This window comes from Danio rerio, chromosome 14, assembly GCF_049306965.1.
Source record: "Danio rerio strain Tuebingen ecotype United States chromosome 14, GRCz12tu, whole genome shotgun sequence".
In the NCBI taxonomy this organism is placed as follows: domain Eukaryota; kingdom Metazoa; phylum Chordata; class Actinopteri; order Cypriniformes; family Danionidae; genus Danio; species Danio rerio.
The window spans coordinates 52,805,001-52,819,579 of NC_133189.1; the positions used below are offsets into that span (position 1 = coordinate 52,805,001).

The following is a 14,579-nucleotide window of genomic DNA, read 5'->3' on the forward strand; positions in this document are numbered from 1 at the left end:
ACAGCCAATTTAACCGTGGCATCTCCAGGCAGATATCATCCAGTTTTGTGAGAGCATTGTTCAACAGCACTCTGAAACACACACACACACACATGCACACACAAGTGCGCACACAGCTTTAGAAGACAAAATAGTGCAGCACATTCAACACCATAAAAAAAGTCTACAAAAGCTCTCGGAGAACGGCTCCTATGCATTTATTAAAATGTAGGATTTACATTTGAAAGGCGGAAGATGAGCCACCAAAATAGCAACAGCTGAAACTCACAGCAGCACAAGAGAGCGAAGACCCGAGAAGGTCAAAGAGGAGATGTGATGAAGGCTGTTGTTCTCCAGAATCCTTCAGGAAAATGACAAGAGAAATATAAACACTGTGGCCTTGATAATTCAACTGTTCTGATCAATATTTGTTGTGGGGGAACTAATTGATGCATTGGGTTATGAAACAATGATTCAATCAGAATTAGTTCAGTAACTTCAGATCCTGCATGTAGAAATCAGCTGATATCACATTAAAAAGCTATCAGTTTATATACGCACTAATCTGATGAGCTCTCTGATGTGAAGCACAAAAGCAGCGAATGAGAAAATCTATCTGTATTGAGCTGATGTTTAGAAAAGCAGATGAGATAAGGACACTTACAGCCACTCTAGTTTGTGTAAATCCTGGAAAACATCAGGGAGAAGAGTTGTGATCCGATTGTAGCTGAGATACCTGCGGAAATGATAGATTATAGCTGTTTGAGAGCAGCCCTAATGTATATACTTATTTGCTGTTAAATTTACAGTAATTTACTAGCAATTTTGGTTGCCTGTAAGACTGTAAATTTACAAGTACACTGTAAATAAATAGTTACAATCGTGCTGTATTTTACAATATAATTGTAAGTATTAATTTACAAAGCATTTGCAAATTAACAGTCTTACAGGCAATTAAAATCGCCAATAAGTTACAGTAAATTTTATAATAAATTGCAATTATATATGTACAGTTTGCTTGTAAAGTTACAGTCTTAATGGCTACCAAAAATTAACCAAAATTGGTAGTAATTTACTGTAAATTTAACAGTAATTCGCAATTAATAATTCACAGTCAGTTTGGTTATAAATTTACATTCTTGCTGGCAACCAAAATTGCCAGTAAGTTACTGTAAATTTAATAATAAATTGTACAAATAAAATTGTAAAAATAAATTAAATTGCAGTTTGCTTGTGAAGTTACAGTCTTACTGACAACCACAATTGCTAGTAAGTAACTGTAAAATTTACATTACACTTGTAAATTTACATGCTTAGTGGCAACAAGCAAAATTGACAAAGTTACTAAAATTCTGTCAGTAAATTGTAATTATAAATTTGCAGTCAATTTGCTTGTAAATTTACATTTTTTGCTGGCAACCAAAATTGTCGGTAAGTTACAGTTACTTTACAGGGAACTGTAATAATTAATTTTTACAATCTTACTGACAACCAAAATTCCCAGTAACTTACTGTAAATTTAATAGTATCTTCTAATTGTAAATTTACAGTTTGCTTGTTAATTTACCGTATAACTGGCAACCAAAATTGCTGAAAAGTTACTGTAAATTTTTAAGTAAATTATAATTATTATTTTACAATTTGCTTTTAAATTTAGTCTTACTGGCAACCAAAATTACCAGTAAATTACTGTAAATTTGACAGTAAATGGAAATTATTAATTTATAGTTTGCTTGTAAAGTTACAGTCTAACTGGCAATTTTTTTAAAATACAGCACAATTGTAATTATTATTAACAGTGCATTGGTAAATTGACAGTTTTACAGGCAACCAAAATTGCCAGTGAGTTACTGTAAATTTTACAGTAAATTGTAATTATTAATTAACACTCAGTTTGCTTGAAAATTTACAGTCTTTCTGGCAATCAAAATTGCAAGTTTCTGTAAATTTTACAGTAAATTTTAATGATTAATTTACAGTTTGCTTGTAAATTTACAGTGTTAATGGCAATTAAAATTGCAAGTTGCTGTAAAATTGACAGTAAATTGTAATGATTAATTTACAGTTTGCTTGTAAGGTTACAGTCTTAACTGGCATCCAACAGTGCCAGTAAATTACTGTAAATTTCACAGTAAACTGTAATTCATTTTAACAATCTTACTGGCAACCAAAATAGGCAGTAAGTTACTATAAATTTAATAGTAAATTGTAATCATACATGTACAGTTTGCTTGTAAATTTAGTCTTACGGGCACTCAATATTGCTGGTAAGTTACTGTAAATTTTACATTACACTTGTAATTATCAATTTACGGTTTGCTTGTAAATGTACAGGGTTACTGGCAACCAACATTGGCATTAATTTACTGTAATTCTGACAGTAAATTGCAATTTTTAATTTACAGTCAGTTTGCTTTAAAGTTAGTCTTACTAGCATTTTTTAAAAATACAGCACCATTATAGTTGTTTATTATACACTATTTACCAAATTGTCAGTAAGTTACTGTAAATTTTACAGTAAATTGTAATTATTAATTTATAGTTTGCTTGTAAAGTTAGTATTAACTGGCATTAAACATTTCCAGTATGTTACTGTAAATTTTACAGTGAATTGTAATTATAAAATTACAGTCAGATTGTTTTTAAATTCACTGGTTTGCTGGCAACCAAAATTGCCACTAAATTACTGTATAATTTAAAGTTAATTACAACTAATAATTTACAGTTTGCTTGTAAAGTTACAGTCTAACTGGCAAATTTTTAAAAATACAGCACAATTGTAATTATTATTAACAGTGCACTTGCAACTAAAATTGCGAGTAAGTTGCTGTAAATTTTACAGTGAATTGTAAATATCAATTTAACAAGTCAGTTTGCTTTTGTATTTACTGTCTTGCTGGAACCTGAAATTGCCAGTAAATCACTGTAAACTTTACAGTAAATTTTAATTATTAATTTACAAATTGCTTGTAGAGTTACAGTCTTATTGGGAACCAAAGTTGCCAGTAAGTTACTGGAAATCTGACACTAAATTATAATTATTAATTTAAAGATTGCTTAAAAAAGTTTCAGTCGTATTGGCAACCAACATTGCCAGAAAGCAACTGTCATTTTTTACAGTAAATTTGAGCAAAAAGTGTAATTTTACTGTATATAAAGGACAACCTAAATGTCTGCAGACTTATAAAACTCACAGTCTGGTCAGATTGTAAAGGCCTCTGAATGCCTGCGGGTGAACTGATTTAATGCGGTTGTGCTGGAGGTACCTGAAACACAGATCACAGAAAGCATTGAGACGCAGTAGAGGAGAGAGGAAACCAACACTTGACAAGCACCAAGTGTGTGTAAAAAATATAAAATAAAAAATTTATATATAACAATATGATAATACATTGTTTTGTAATTTTATTGTAGTTAGCAAAATATTAATACAATTAAAATTAAATGAAAAATGTATTGTATAAATAAAACTAGATACTTATTAATATTATTATTATTATTATTATTGCTACTAAATGATACAAATATAAATATATATATATATTGTTTATAATATTAATTATTTAATAGGATATGCTTTTAATGTAATGTTGGTATTAGATTAAAAAAACAACAATTACTAGTATTTTAAAATAGTTTTTTAGCCAATTTGGCATTGTTTATAATCCTTAAATGACAAAGCACTAAACACTACGCAGAACACCTTATGCCTAGTTCAGACTGCTTGATTTTAGCCCCGATTTTGGCTCGCCGACAGGTTTTGAGAAATCGCAGACAAATGCCTGAAATCACAGGCAAATCGCTGCTCGTGCACGTGAGTGACAATCACACAGTATGAACGATCAAAGACGCGATCTGAGAGAATCACCGATGAGTCGCCGATGCCTGCGAGATATTTGGCGTGCTAAATATCTGGAGCTGTCGGCGATTCAAATCATGCGTGTGAATTGAGTTTTGACTGAAAATAACATCAGCGATCGCCTTCAGCCAATGAGAGAGCAGCATTCACTTGTGTGTGCGTGTGTGTATACCTGCTGCAGGCCAGTGGGAGGCTGGGGGAGAAGTTAACAGCGCTCTTTTTCGGTTTATTTGGACCCACGAAATGGAGGAAAAACTAGTGGAGGTTTGACAGGACTCAGGAGCAGCCGTGTCTGTTTGACGTTTCATACAGAAAGAAATTAGTTTATTATCAACGTTGAGGAGAAATGGCTAATTCCCTTTAAACCCAGGTGAGCAAACATGTACATGTTCTACCCCATTAAAGGCTTCTTTCTCATTATGTAGGTAATAACAAAAGATATACGACGTGTTTTTGGCTGTGAGACGTAGTTTGGACGAAGTTGTCGGCGATTCTTCCTATAGTAAAGTCATGCAATGTGAATGTCCATGTCGCCGAACCATCTTGCAATGTAAACAAAGCAGCGACGAAAAGCAAGCCCAGAAAGTCAAGCAGTGTGAAAACATCTGTGACACGACTAGTTTGAAAATCCTGCAGTCTGAACTCGGCATTAGCAAGCACACGCAAACACTTTTACATAAACATCTAAACAATGCTGAAATCCACCTGAAAAACTTTGAGTACTCATTCTCAACTCATCTAAACTGTTTCTCTGCTAACATCAGCTTTTCTCTATTTATATACCCAGATCCAACGACTCAATGACTAAAACCTCAAAATGTCTGAAGCTTAAACTAGTTTGAGCTCCACAAAGGCTGCATGGTGGTTTCTATATTCCCACATGGTTTTATCTTCTGCTACTGCTGAGATTAAGTTGATTCGCGTAATAAAGACTCCATCTGTCACCAGATCAAATACAGTGTTTGGACAAGGACAGAAATATGAGTCTGATTCTGTTTGAGGCAGCTGGCAGCTCTGAATAAAACACCAGCAGATCAGACTGACACAAGCAAACACACTCGAAAAAAACAACAACTGATAGCTGTAGAAAGAAAAGTTCTGTCAGGTTTACAGCTTTTCTCAATAGCCAAGACATGATTAAAGTTGGCCAGAAACGGAAGTTAAAACTGTCCTTTTTTCAACTATCATGACATACATCCACCTGAAATGGTCTTGAAATGAGAAAAAATGTAGGGTTTTGCATGATTCAGTTCTTTGGGAACCAATTGGATTGTTTGAAGGTGGGTGTTGCTAACAAAATAAAAGATAATTAATGAATAGATGAATTTAGAGCAGAAACAAGACACAGTGTGTTCCTGCCCTAAAGGTCCGATAGTCCTGCTCCTAAGCACCGATGGCTCCACCCTAAAGCACTTATAGTCCCACCCTGAAGCAATGATAGTCCCGCCCTAAAGCACTGGTAGCTCCGCCCTAAAGCACTAATAGCCCTGCCCTAAAACACTGATAGTCCTGCCCTATAAACTAATAGCGCCACCCTAAAGCACTGATGGCCCCGCCCTAAAGCACTGATAGCTCCGACCTAAAGCACTGCTAGTCCTGCCCTAAAGCACTGGTAGTCCACCCCAACGCACTGCTAGTCCTGCCCTAAATGATTAAAATACCTGCCATAAAGCACTGATAATCCTGCCCTAAAGCACTGATAGCCCCATCCTAAAGCACTGATAGTCCCACCCTAAAGCACTGATGGCCCGCCAATAGCACTGATAGCTCTACATTAAGACACTTATAGCCCAACCCTAATACATTGATAGCTCTGCCCTAAAGCACTGATAGCCCTACCCTAAAGCACTGATCTAAACACTGATAGCCCCGCCCTAAAACACTAATAGCCCTGCCCTAAAAACTGATAGCCTCGCCCTAAAGCACTGATAGCCCCGTCCTAAAGCACTGATAGTGCCACCCTAAAGCACTGATAGTCCTGCCCTAAATGACTGACAACCCCGCCCTAAAGTACTTAGTCCCACCCTAAATGACTGATAGCCCTGCCATAAAGCACCGATAGTCTCGTCCTAAAGCACTGTTAGTCCTGCCTCAAAGCACTGTTAGTCCTGCCCTTAATGACTGAAATTCCCACCCTAAAGCTGCGGTCACACTAGAATTTGTGTGTGCAACATTCTGTCGTACGGCGCTGCGAAAGGGGCGGGATTAAACAAGATTATTACGTATTAAAAAAGCGAGCGATTGCACCATGTTTTAAATTTCTGTCCAGAGAGGTCATGTTTTGATCCTCGATTTGTCTCACGCAGTCAATTGATGCGATTTTGCAGGTCAGAGTTCACCAAGCTTAAACTTTGCACTGCAGCGAACTGCGAAACTTAACGCATGACCCTGCATTTCCGGTTTGACATATTCTCGTGCATATGAATGGAAGTCTATGGGGAAAAAAGTCAAGTGTGACCACAGCTTAAAGCACTGATAATCCCGCACTAAATGACTGATAGCCCCACCCTAAAGCACTTAGTTCCACCCTAAATGACTGATAGTCCTGCCCTAAAGCACTGATAGCCCTGACCAAAGCACTGATAGTCCTGCCTTAAATGACTGATAGCCCCACCTTAAAGCACTTAGTTCCACCCAAAATGACTGATAGCCCCGCCTTAAAGCACTAACAGCTCCTCCCTAAATGCATTCCATGTAACCATGTAGAAGCAAAGAATAGTTGTTTCGAGTGGTGAGAGACGGTTATATTAAGTTTATGAGGGCCAATAACTTTTTATAAAATAATGAAGACACATTGTTTATGACAGGAACGAATATATACATATAAAAAAAGAGTAAATTAATATTTCATGGCAACTTTAATGAAACCCGGATTCACTTGATCTTCATCATCACATTCCAGCACAGCAGAAACTTTTTCAAATGCAAACACTTTTTCATTTCTTCACACATTTCTCACACACCTTTTAACAAAGCAGTCACATACTGTAGATCTGACTGAAGGAGGACAATCTATATTTGATTCACTGTGTTGACTAAAAGGAAGATTACTTGCCTAATTATGAATATCTAATAACTCTTTAATCAGCAATCAGTCCTCATTCATCTATATATGTGTGTGTGTGTGTGTGTGTGTGTGAGCCTGAGTGAGTGTGGGCATAGGTGTGTTTGAGTATATACGTATGTGTGTATGCATGCATATTTATTTACATATTTATTATTGTGTGTGCATGTGTGAGCATGAGTGAGTGTGATTATATGTGCATGTGAGTGTGTGCATGAGTGTATGCATGCATATTTATTTATATATGTGCTTATTTTGTGGATACGTGTGTGTGTGAACATGAGTGAGTCTAAGTGAGCTTGAGCATGTGTGTGTGTGTGTATGCATATTTTTTAAATATATATTTATTGTGTGTATGCCTGTGTGAACATAAGTGAGTCTAAGTAAGCTTGAGCAAGTGTGTGTGCGTGTGTGTGTGTGTATGCATATTAATTTAAATATTTATTTATTGTGTGTGTGTGTGCGTGCAGTGTGAACATGAGTGAGTCTAGGTGAGCTTGTGTGTATGCAAGCATATTTTTTTACATTTTTGTACTTCTTTATTTATAAAGGGACTAGGCTGAAAAGAAAATGAATGAATGAATGAATGATGACAGTAAATAATGTTTGACTAGATATTTTTCAAGACACTTCTATAGAGCTTAAACTGACATTTAAAGGCTTAACTGGGGTAATTAGGTTCACTAGGCAGGTTAGGGTCATTAGGCAAGTTATTGTATAATGATGGTTTGTTCTGTAGACTTTAAAAAAGCTTAAAGGGGCTACTAATTTTGTCCTTAAAATTGTGTTTAAACTATTAAAAAACTGCTTTTATTCTAGCCGAAATAAAACAAATAAGACTTTCTCTACAAGAAAAAATATTATCAGACATACTGAGAAAATTTCCTTGCTCTGTTAAACATCCTTTAGGAAATATTAAAAAAAAAAAGAAAAATTCCAAGGGCGTCTAATAATTCTGACTTCAACTGTATATATATATATATATATATATATATATATATATATATATATATATATATATATATTGGTGGCCCGTTATCAGCGTTGACGTGCAGCGTTAAAGCAAGACTCTTTATCACGTGATAAAAAAATATCGCCATTAATTTATTCTCAAAGTTGGGTTGGGAGCTGGATCTATTCAAATCAGCAGGATGTCCTTCAGGATCATTGACTTACTTAAAAGAAACTACTGACTACGCTTACATGGACATCAGTAATCTAGTTATTTGCCTTAATAGACAATAATATAATTAAGGTGTTTACGTGAAGTGCTTTCATGTAAGAGTTTCCTGTAATCTGGGGTGACTTTAACAGTTCAGAAGTTTCACTTTCACTCATGAACATTTCATTCATGGCGCCGTGACAAACTGGGGTATTAGACCCAAATAAGGCGTAGGGACTGGAGAGAGTGTTATGAAATTTAATAACGCACGGCGAATGGAATGAAAAAGATGTGTGTGTGTTTGCGGTCCTTTACTGACAGCCGCATGTGTGGATCTTGTCGGAAACTATGGCAAAAAGTCCAACATGACGATAATAGCTTGATCGCTGTGTTTACTTCAATAATGACACTAATATTTGCAGACCTCACATATCTTAATTGCATTTCTGTGTAGTTCAGTTCTGACCTTAGTCGGATTAAGGTGATCAAAAATCCCTTTTTGGAGCTCATGTAGGCCTACAGTTCAAAATTCACATTTAACTGAATGAACAAACAATTAGTAAACACAAGTACATCTTATTGAACATCATTTATTTTAATCACCAATTATCATAGTAGAACAGTTTCACGAAAAGTTTGGGCTCTATCATACACCCGGCGCAATGCGGTGCAAGGTGCGATGCAATTGTTGTTTGCTAGTTTCAGCTTGGCGCAAGAGTCATTTTGACGTTTTGCGCCACGCTGTTTAAATTGCAGATGCATTTGCGCCCATAGGCATTCTGGTCTAAAAAAGCAGGCGTGTTTTTGCGTGTTGCTATTTTGAGGAACTATAATAGATTGTTCAATAGACCAAAACAAAGCCGGTCTAAATTCCAGCACAAAGCGTGTTAGTTGTGCGCCTCGCTTAAATATTGCTTAATACACATAGGATGTACAGCAATAAGCAACTATCTTTACATATGAAAAAGAATTAAAATATCAAGGATATATATATATAGGATATAATAAGGATATATAGCCTATAGTGTATAAATATAAAGGATTAAAATATTACAAAACATTATTTTCTAGCCTACATAAATATAAAAACCATACTTTCATGACTTCTTTATCTCGGGAGGCTTTTTCAGTTCATTCATAACAATTTGCTTTTGTATAATGTTATTATTATTAGCATTATTATTTATTATATCCATATTTATATTTGTTTTATTAAAAACAAGCTTAGATTTGTCCACCTGTCAGGTTTTAGATCATATGGGGCACAGCATGTGTATTTGGATGTAACTCAGGTATTTGAACACACTTTGTTATTATTGTTCATTTATTAGTTTGCTGGAAATTAAAACTGAATGTAGAAATAGTTTTGAAACAAATCTTTGCCCTTAACAAACGAAATTAATTATTTATAGGCTAATGGATATCTGTGCGTACAAGAAGTTTCCCTATCCACGAGAGTGAAAGTGAAAGTAAATAATGAGGAGGCTCATCTGTCATTCTCGCATTGCAGATGCTCTGTTTAACTGTTTTCTTGCTAGAGAAACACTCAGTTTTTCCACTTACAAAGTCTGTTATGTAAATAGCAACTGTCTCTTAAAGGGAATGAGAGATGAGATTTTGATTGGTTTATTCTCAAAACACACCTATAACTCATTAAGAAAATAAGCTCAACCCTTTGACACCATGTGCCACAGCGCAAAGTGGATTTTTCCATCCTTAAAATATCAAAAGTGGATACCGACACGCACTTATTGCCTTTGCGCTCTGCGCTTTGCGCATGGATCATCAAAATAGGGCCCTTTGTGATGCATTTTGGAAACAGGAGATGAGCCCCTGGTCTAATGCGCCACCTGGCTTGGAAAACCCATCCTCAAAGACATTAGCCATTTAAATCTAGATTAATCTACATTAATTCAAAGATTACAGTGAGATTAATTTAGATTAAAAAAAATTATCTATGCCCACCTATAATATATGCTCCCAAAGTTGATTGATTAAATAGATAACGCAAATTGTATTGCAACTAGAGGACATTTACCAGTTTAGCAGACACTACAAACAATGTTAACATCAGATATTTAAGGTGTAAACATGTGCGTACACAAATGTTTGATAATTCAATAAACAGTTTTAAATGTGATGCTTACACGATGAAAAATGATTGAGAAGTTGTGAAGAGTTTGACTGTTTAAATGAGAATCGACTCATCAGTTTTGATCGAAAAGCCATATGCATTTAGTTTTTGTCCAAACTACAGTAATTTGTACTTAACTTAAATAAAAAGAAACACCACTCTGAAGTGAATAATAAGATAATTGTTCAGAGATTTAAACTTATTATTTTAAAAAATAAAAAAAGTGAATTGAGAATTGAGGCAAAGCAATTGAGACAATCTGTAATTTGACAGCAAGTTGTGGCGTTGAGATTCAAACATCTGCTTGTGTTGCACGGTTGTGATGTCTTGTGAATGTTGGAGCATTTTAAAGTAAAATATTCATGATATTTAAGTGGACAAATTGAGCAATTGTAAAAAAATACTTTGAAAAAAAAAAAAAGAGTCATCTTATGTTCTTCCAATGCTCTTCAGTTCAGCTCCTGTGGAAAACACTGAATAATTTATTCTACAGGGATTGTTTAATCTGTTTCACACACTTCTCACAAGTGAGCCGGGTTTTGATATACACCTGTGATGATGCCAGTATGGCTTTCACAGATTTACAGCAGTCCAGTGACAAGCAGGAGACAGACTTAGTGAAGCAGAAAGGATCTTACAGCTTTTGAAGGCTCTGGTACTTCAAGAACATGTCAGCGTTTAGTTTCCTCAGCCCGTTCCTCTGCAGGGACCTACAACATGAGCAAGAGAGACATTATAAAAATGTTTGTTGAGCACAGCAGTGACCACACACACTTCTAGAGAATTTGTTTATGCTATTTTCCCTCTTTATAAACATTTCAGATGGATGTGACAGGATAGATGGATGAACGAACTGAACCATAAAGAGACAGAGAAAGAGAAAGAAATTGACAGATGGATGATTAAAACAGGAAAGGATGGATGGAGAAATTAATAGATTAAACTATATCCCCTTTCACACAGTGATAAAAGTCTGAAAAACTTCCAGAACGACTTTACCGGTAAATTAAAAAAGCGCTGTTCACACAGACGAGGACGTTATGGATTTTTTTTCCAGAAAAAAAGCATTCACACACATCAATTCCAAAATACCGGTAAATTCTGACATCATTAACCAGAAATGACCTTTAAACGGCTGCGCTTGTATTTGTAAACATTTGACTACATTACAAACTGGATGGATCAGTATTGTAAATAACTTTGATGAAAACATATAGAGAAACACCTTCACATGTCGAGATGTACATGATATGTGTGTGTGTTGGCGTTCATGGGCTGTTTCACGGGCAAACCCAAAGCTTGAAGGTAAACAAACAACGGCTTATCATAAGCATCTTATTGATAATCATTTACACAGTTGACATTAAGATGAACATATAAACGTTATCTGACTAACATCCAGCAGCTAAATGTGTCTGGAGAAAATATTTAAAGGCGTGGACGTGCATGCGTTTAACTGTTTTGATTGGCTAAAGCAGACGTCTCACGTCAGCAAGTTCTAGATGTGCACGCTCTCTTTCCGGCAATCTTCCTTCTGCGTTCACACAGCGCAGCATTGCGGCAAATTACCGGTAATGTTACAACTTTTCTTTCCGGAAAATAACCAGAACGAATTTACGGGTATTTTTTAAAATAGGCCTGTTCACACATACACACCTTTCCGGAAAATTGCCGGTAATTTTAAGGAAAGATCTGCTTGAGTGAAAGGGGCTAGTGATACCGGTAAATGTCTGGGAAATTTCCAGAACGACTTTACCGGTAAATTAAAAAAAGCACTGTTCACACAGGCGAAGACGTTACGGGATTTTTCTGGAAAAAAAAGAAATGACCTCTAAACGGCTGTGCTTGTAATTATAAACATTTAACTACATTACAAACTCTGTGGATGGATCAGTATTGTGAACAACTTCGATAAAAACATATAGAGAAACACCTTCGCATGTCGAGATGTACATGAAGTGTGTGTGCTGGCGTGTGTGCCCATCGGCCTTTTCACAGGCACACGCAAAGCTTGAAGGTAAACAAACAATGGCTTATTAGAAACATCTTATCGATGATTATTTACACAGTTGGCATTAAGATGAACATAGAAACGTTATCTGACTAACATCTAGCAGCTAAATGTGTCTGGAGAAAATATTCAAAGGCTTTTATTCTCATAAACCACGCGGACGTAAATGCCTCTGAGTGTTCTGATTGGCTAAAGCAGACGTCTCACGTCAGCACGTTCTAGACGTGCACGCGCTCTTTCCGGCAATCTTCCTTCTGCATTCACACAGTGGAGCATTCCGGCAAATTACCGGTAATGTTACTACTTCTCTTTCCGGAAAATAGCCAGAACGAATTTACCGGTATTTTCAAAAAGGGCCTGTTCACACATACACACCTTTCCGGAAAATTGCCGGTTATTTTCCGGAAACGTCTGTATGTGTGAAAGAGGCTTCTGTGGATGGATGGATGGATGGAAGGATGGCTTATAAAGAGACAGATCGAAATTGATGAATGGGTGTTAAAACAGTAAAGGATGGATGGATTGAACAATGTGGATGGACGGATGATGAATGGATAGACAATAAATAGAGATGGAAATTGATAGATTGATTGATGATTAAAACAGGAAAGGATGGATGGAGAAATGGATAGATTAAACTATGTGAATGGATGGATTGGTGGTGGATGGATGGGTAGATGGACTAAAAAGAGACAGAAAAATTGATGAATGGATGATTAAAAATGAAAGGATGGATGGATGGATTAAACAATGTGGATGGATAGATGAACGAGTTAATGGATAATGGATTGAATCATTGAATAGATGGATGGATGTATCAATGATAAAGACGGATGGATAGATAGAAATTATATATGGGTAGATGAATAAAAAGAGACTTGGATGGATGGATGTGACAAAAAACGTCAAGGACAGGTGGATGGATGAAAAAGACAGGAATGGATGGACTGAACTATAAATACGGAAATTAATGGATAGATGGATGAAATAAACAATGCATGGATGGTGGATGAATAGATGGGATGAATAGATGGATGGATGGCTGGTTGATAAATAAAGGAATGTATTGATGTAGAAATGTAAAGATAAACAGATGTATGGATAATAAAGACAGATGGATGGATGGAAAAATATGTGGATGGATGGGAAAATATGTGGATGAATGGATAAAAAGAGACATGATGGATGGAAAAATGGATGGATGGATTGAACAATGATGAAGACAAAGCTGAATGGATGGAAGAATATATAAATGGACAAATAAAAAGAGACATGGATGGATGGATGTGACAAAAACAGACAAGGACAGGTGGATGGGTGATAAAGACAGGAATGGATGGATTAAACAATAAATACAGACATTAATGGATGGATGGAATAAACAATGTGGATGGATGAATAGATGGCGGATAGATGGATGGATTGAGGATAAATAAAGGAATGTATGGATGTAGAAATGTATAGATGGATGATTGACGGATGAATAAATTGATTAAACAATGTGGATGACTGATTAAAATCAGGAATGGATGGATGGAAATATGGAGGGATGGATGTGACAAAAAAAGACAAGGATTGATGGATAGATTGATGATAAAGACAGAGATGGATGAATAAAAATATATGGATGGATGGAAAAATAAATGGATAGATGGATAAGAGACGTGGGTGGATGTTAAAACGCATGGATGGATGATAAAGACATTTGGATGGATGGAAAATCAAATGGATGGATGAATAAAATGAGACATGGATGGATGTGACAAACAGAAAAGAACGGGTAGATGAATGATAAAGACAGGAATGGATGGATTGAACAATAAATACAGACATCGATGAACAGATAGATGGAGGAATAAAAAGAAACACTAATTCATCTCTTGCTTCATTATGCAACAGGATATCCTTCTAATATTTCTGCAGCCCAGCTTCATCTGAGAGCAGCACTGATGACGTCAAACGCTGCTTTAATGAATATGCATTACTGGATAGAACTTGAGCAGCAGAGTGACATAAACATGACATGAACATATAAACAATGATGTCATTAACCAAATGACTTTAGACTGGCCATCTGCAACCAGTCTAATCCAGTATGTGTGTTTTATATCTGCGCCAAACACTTCAGAGTGTCTGATAATGAGAGGAGTTGTTTTTAGTTGGCATTTTTAAACTCTGCTCTTCTTCAGTTTTGATTTACTATTTACTCAGAAGCAAAAAATGCTTGACTTAAGTTATGTTTCACCTAATATTGTGAGCATGCGTTAAAGCTGTGATTTTCATAAGATGTTAGAGGGAACAGCACACAGCGTGTCTACTAGAAATCCGAGAGTGACACTGCATTTAATACACCTTGTCACTTTCTCCACA

The 14,579-nt window shown here is 35.8% G+C and overlaps 1 protein-coding gene across 3 annotated transcripts in view; it reads right to left on the bottom strand.

Moving 5' to 3' along the window:
* The window catches only part of rxfp1 (relaxin family peptide receptor 1), a 215,024-nt gene that overhangs the window by 44,349 nt on the left and 156,096 nt on the right, over window positions 1-14,579 (bottom strand). For all 3 annotated transcript variants that reach the window (XM_073921122.1, XM_073921120.1, NM_001431298.1), the window contains 5 exons: window positions 10,837-10,908; window positions 3,174-3,245; window positions 644-715; window positions 269-340; window positions 3-71 (listed from right to left, as the gene is read on the bottom strand). In XM_073921122.1, the coding sequence (XP_073777223.1) occupies window positions 3-71; window positions 269-340; window positions 644-715; window positions 3,174-3,245; window positions 10,837-10,908 (357 nt within the window). The remainder of the gene's footprint in view (window positions 1-2; window positions 72-268; window positions 341-643; window positions 716-3,173; window positions 3,246-10,836; window positions 10,909-14,579) is intronic.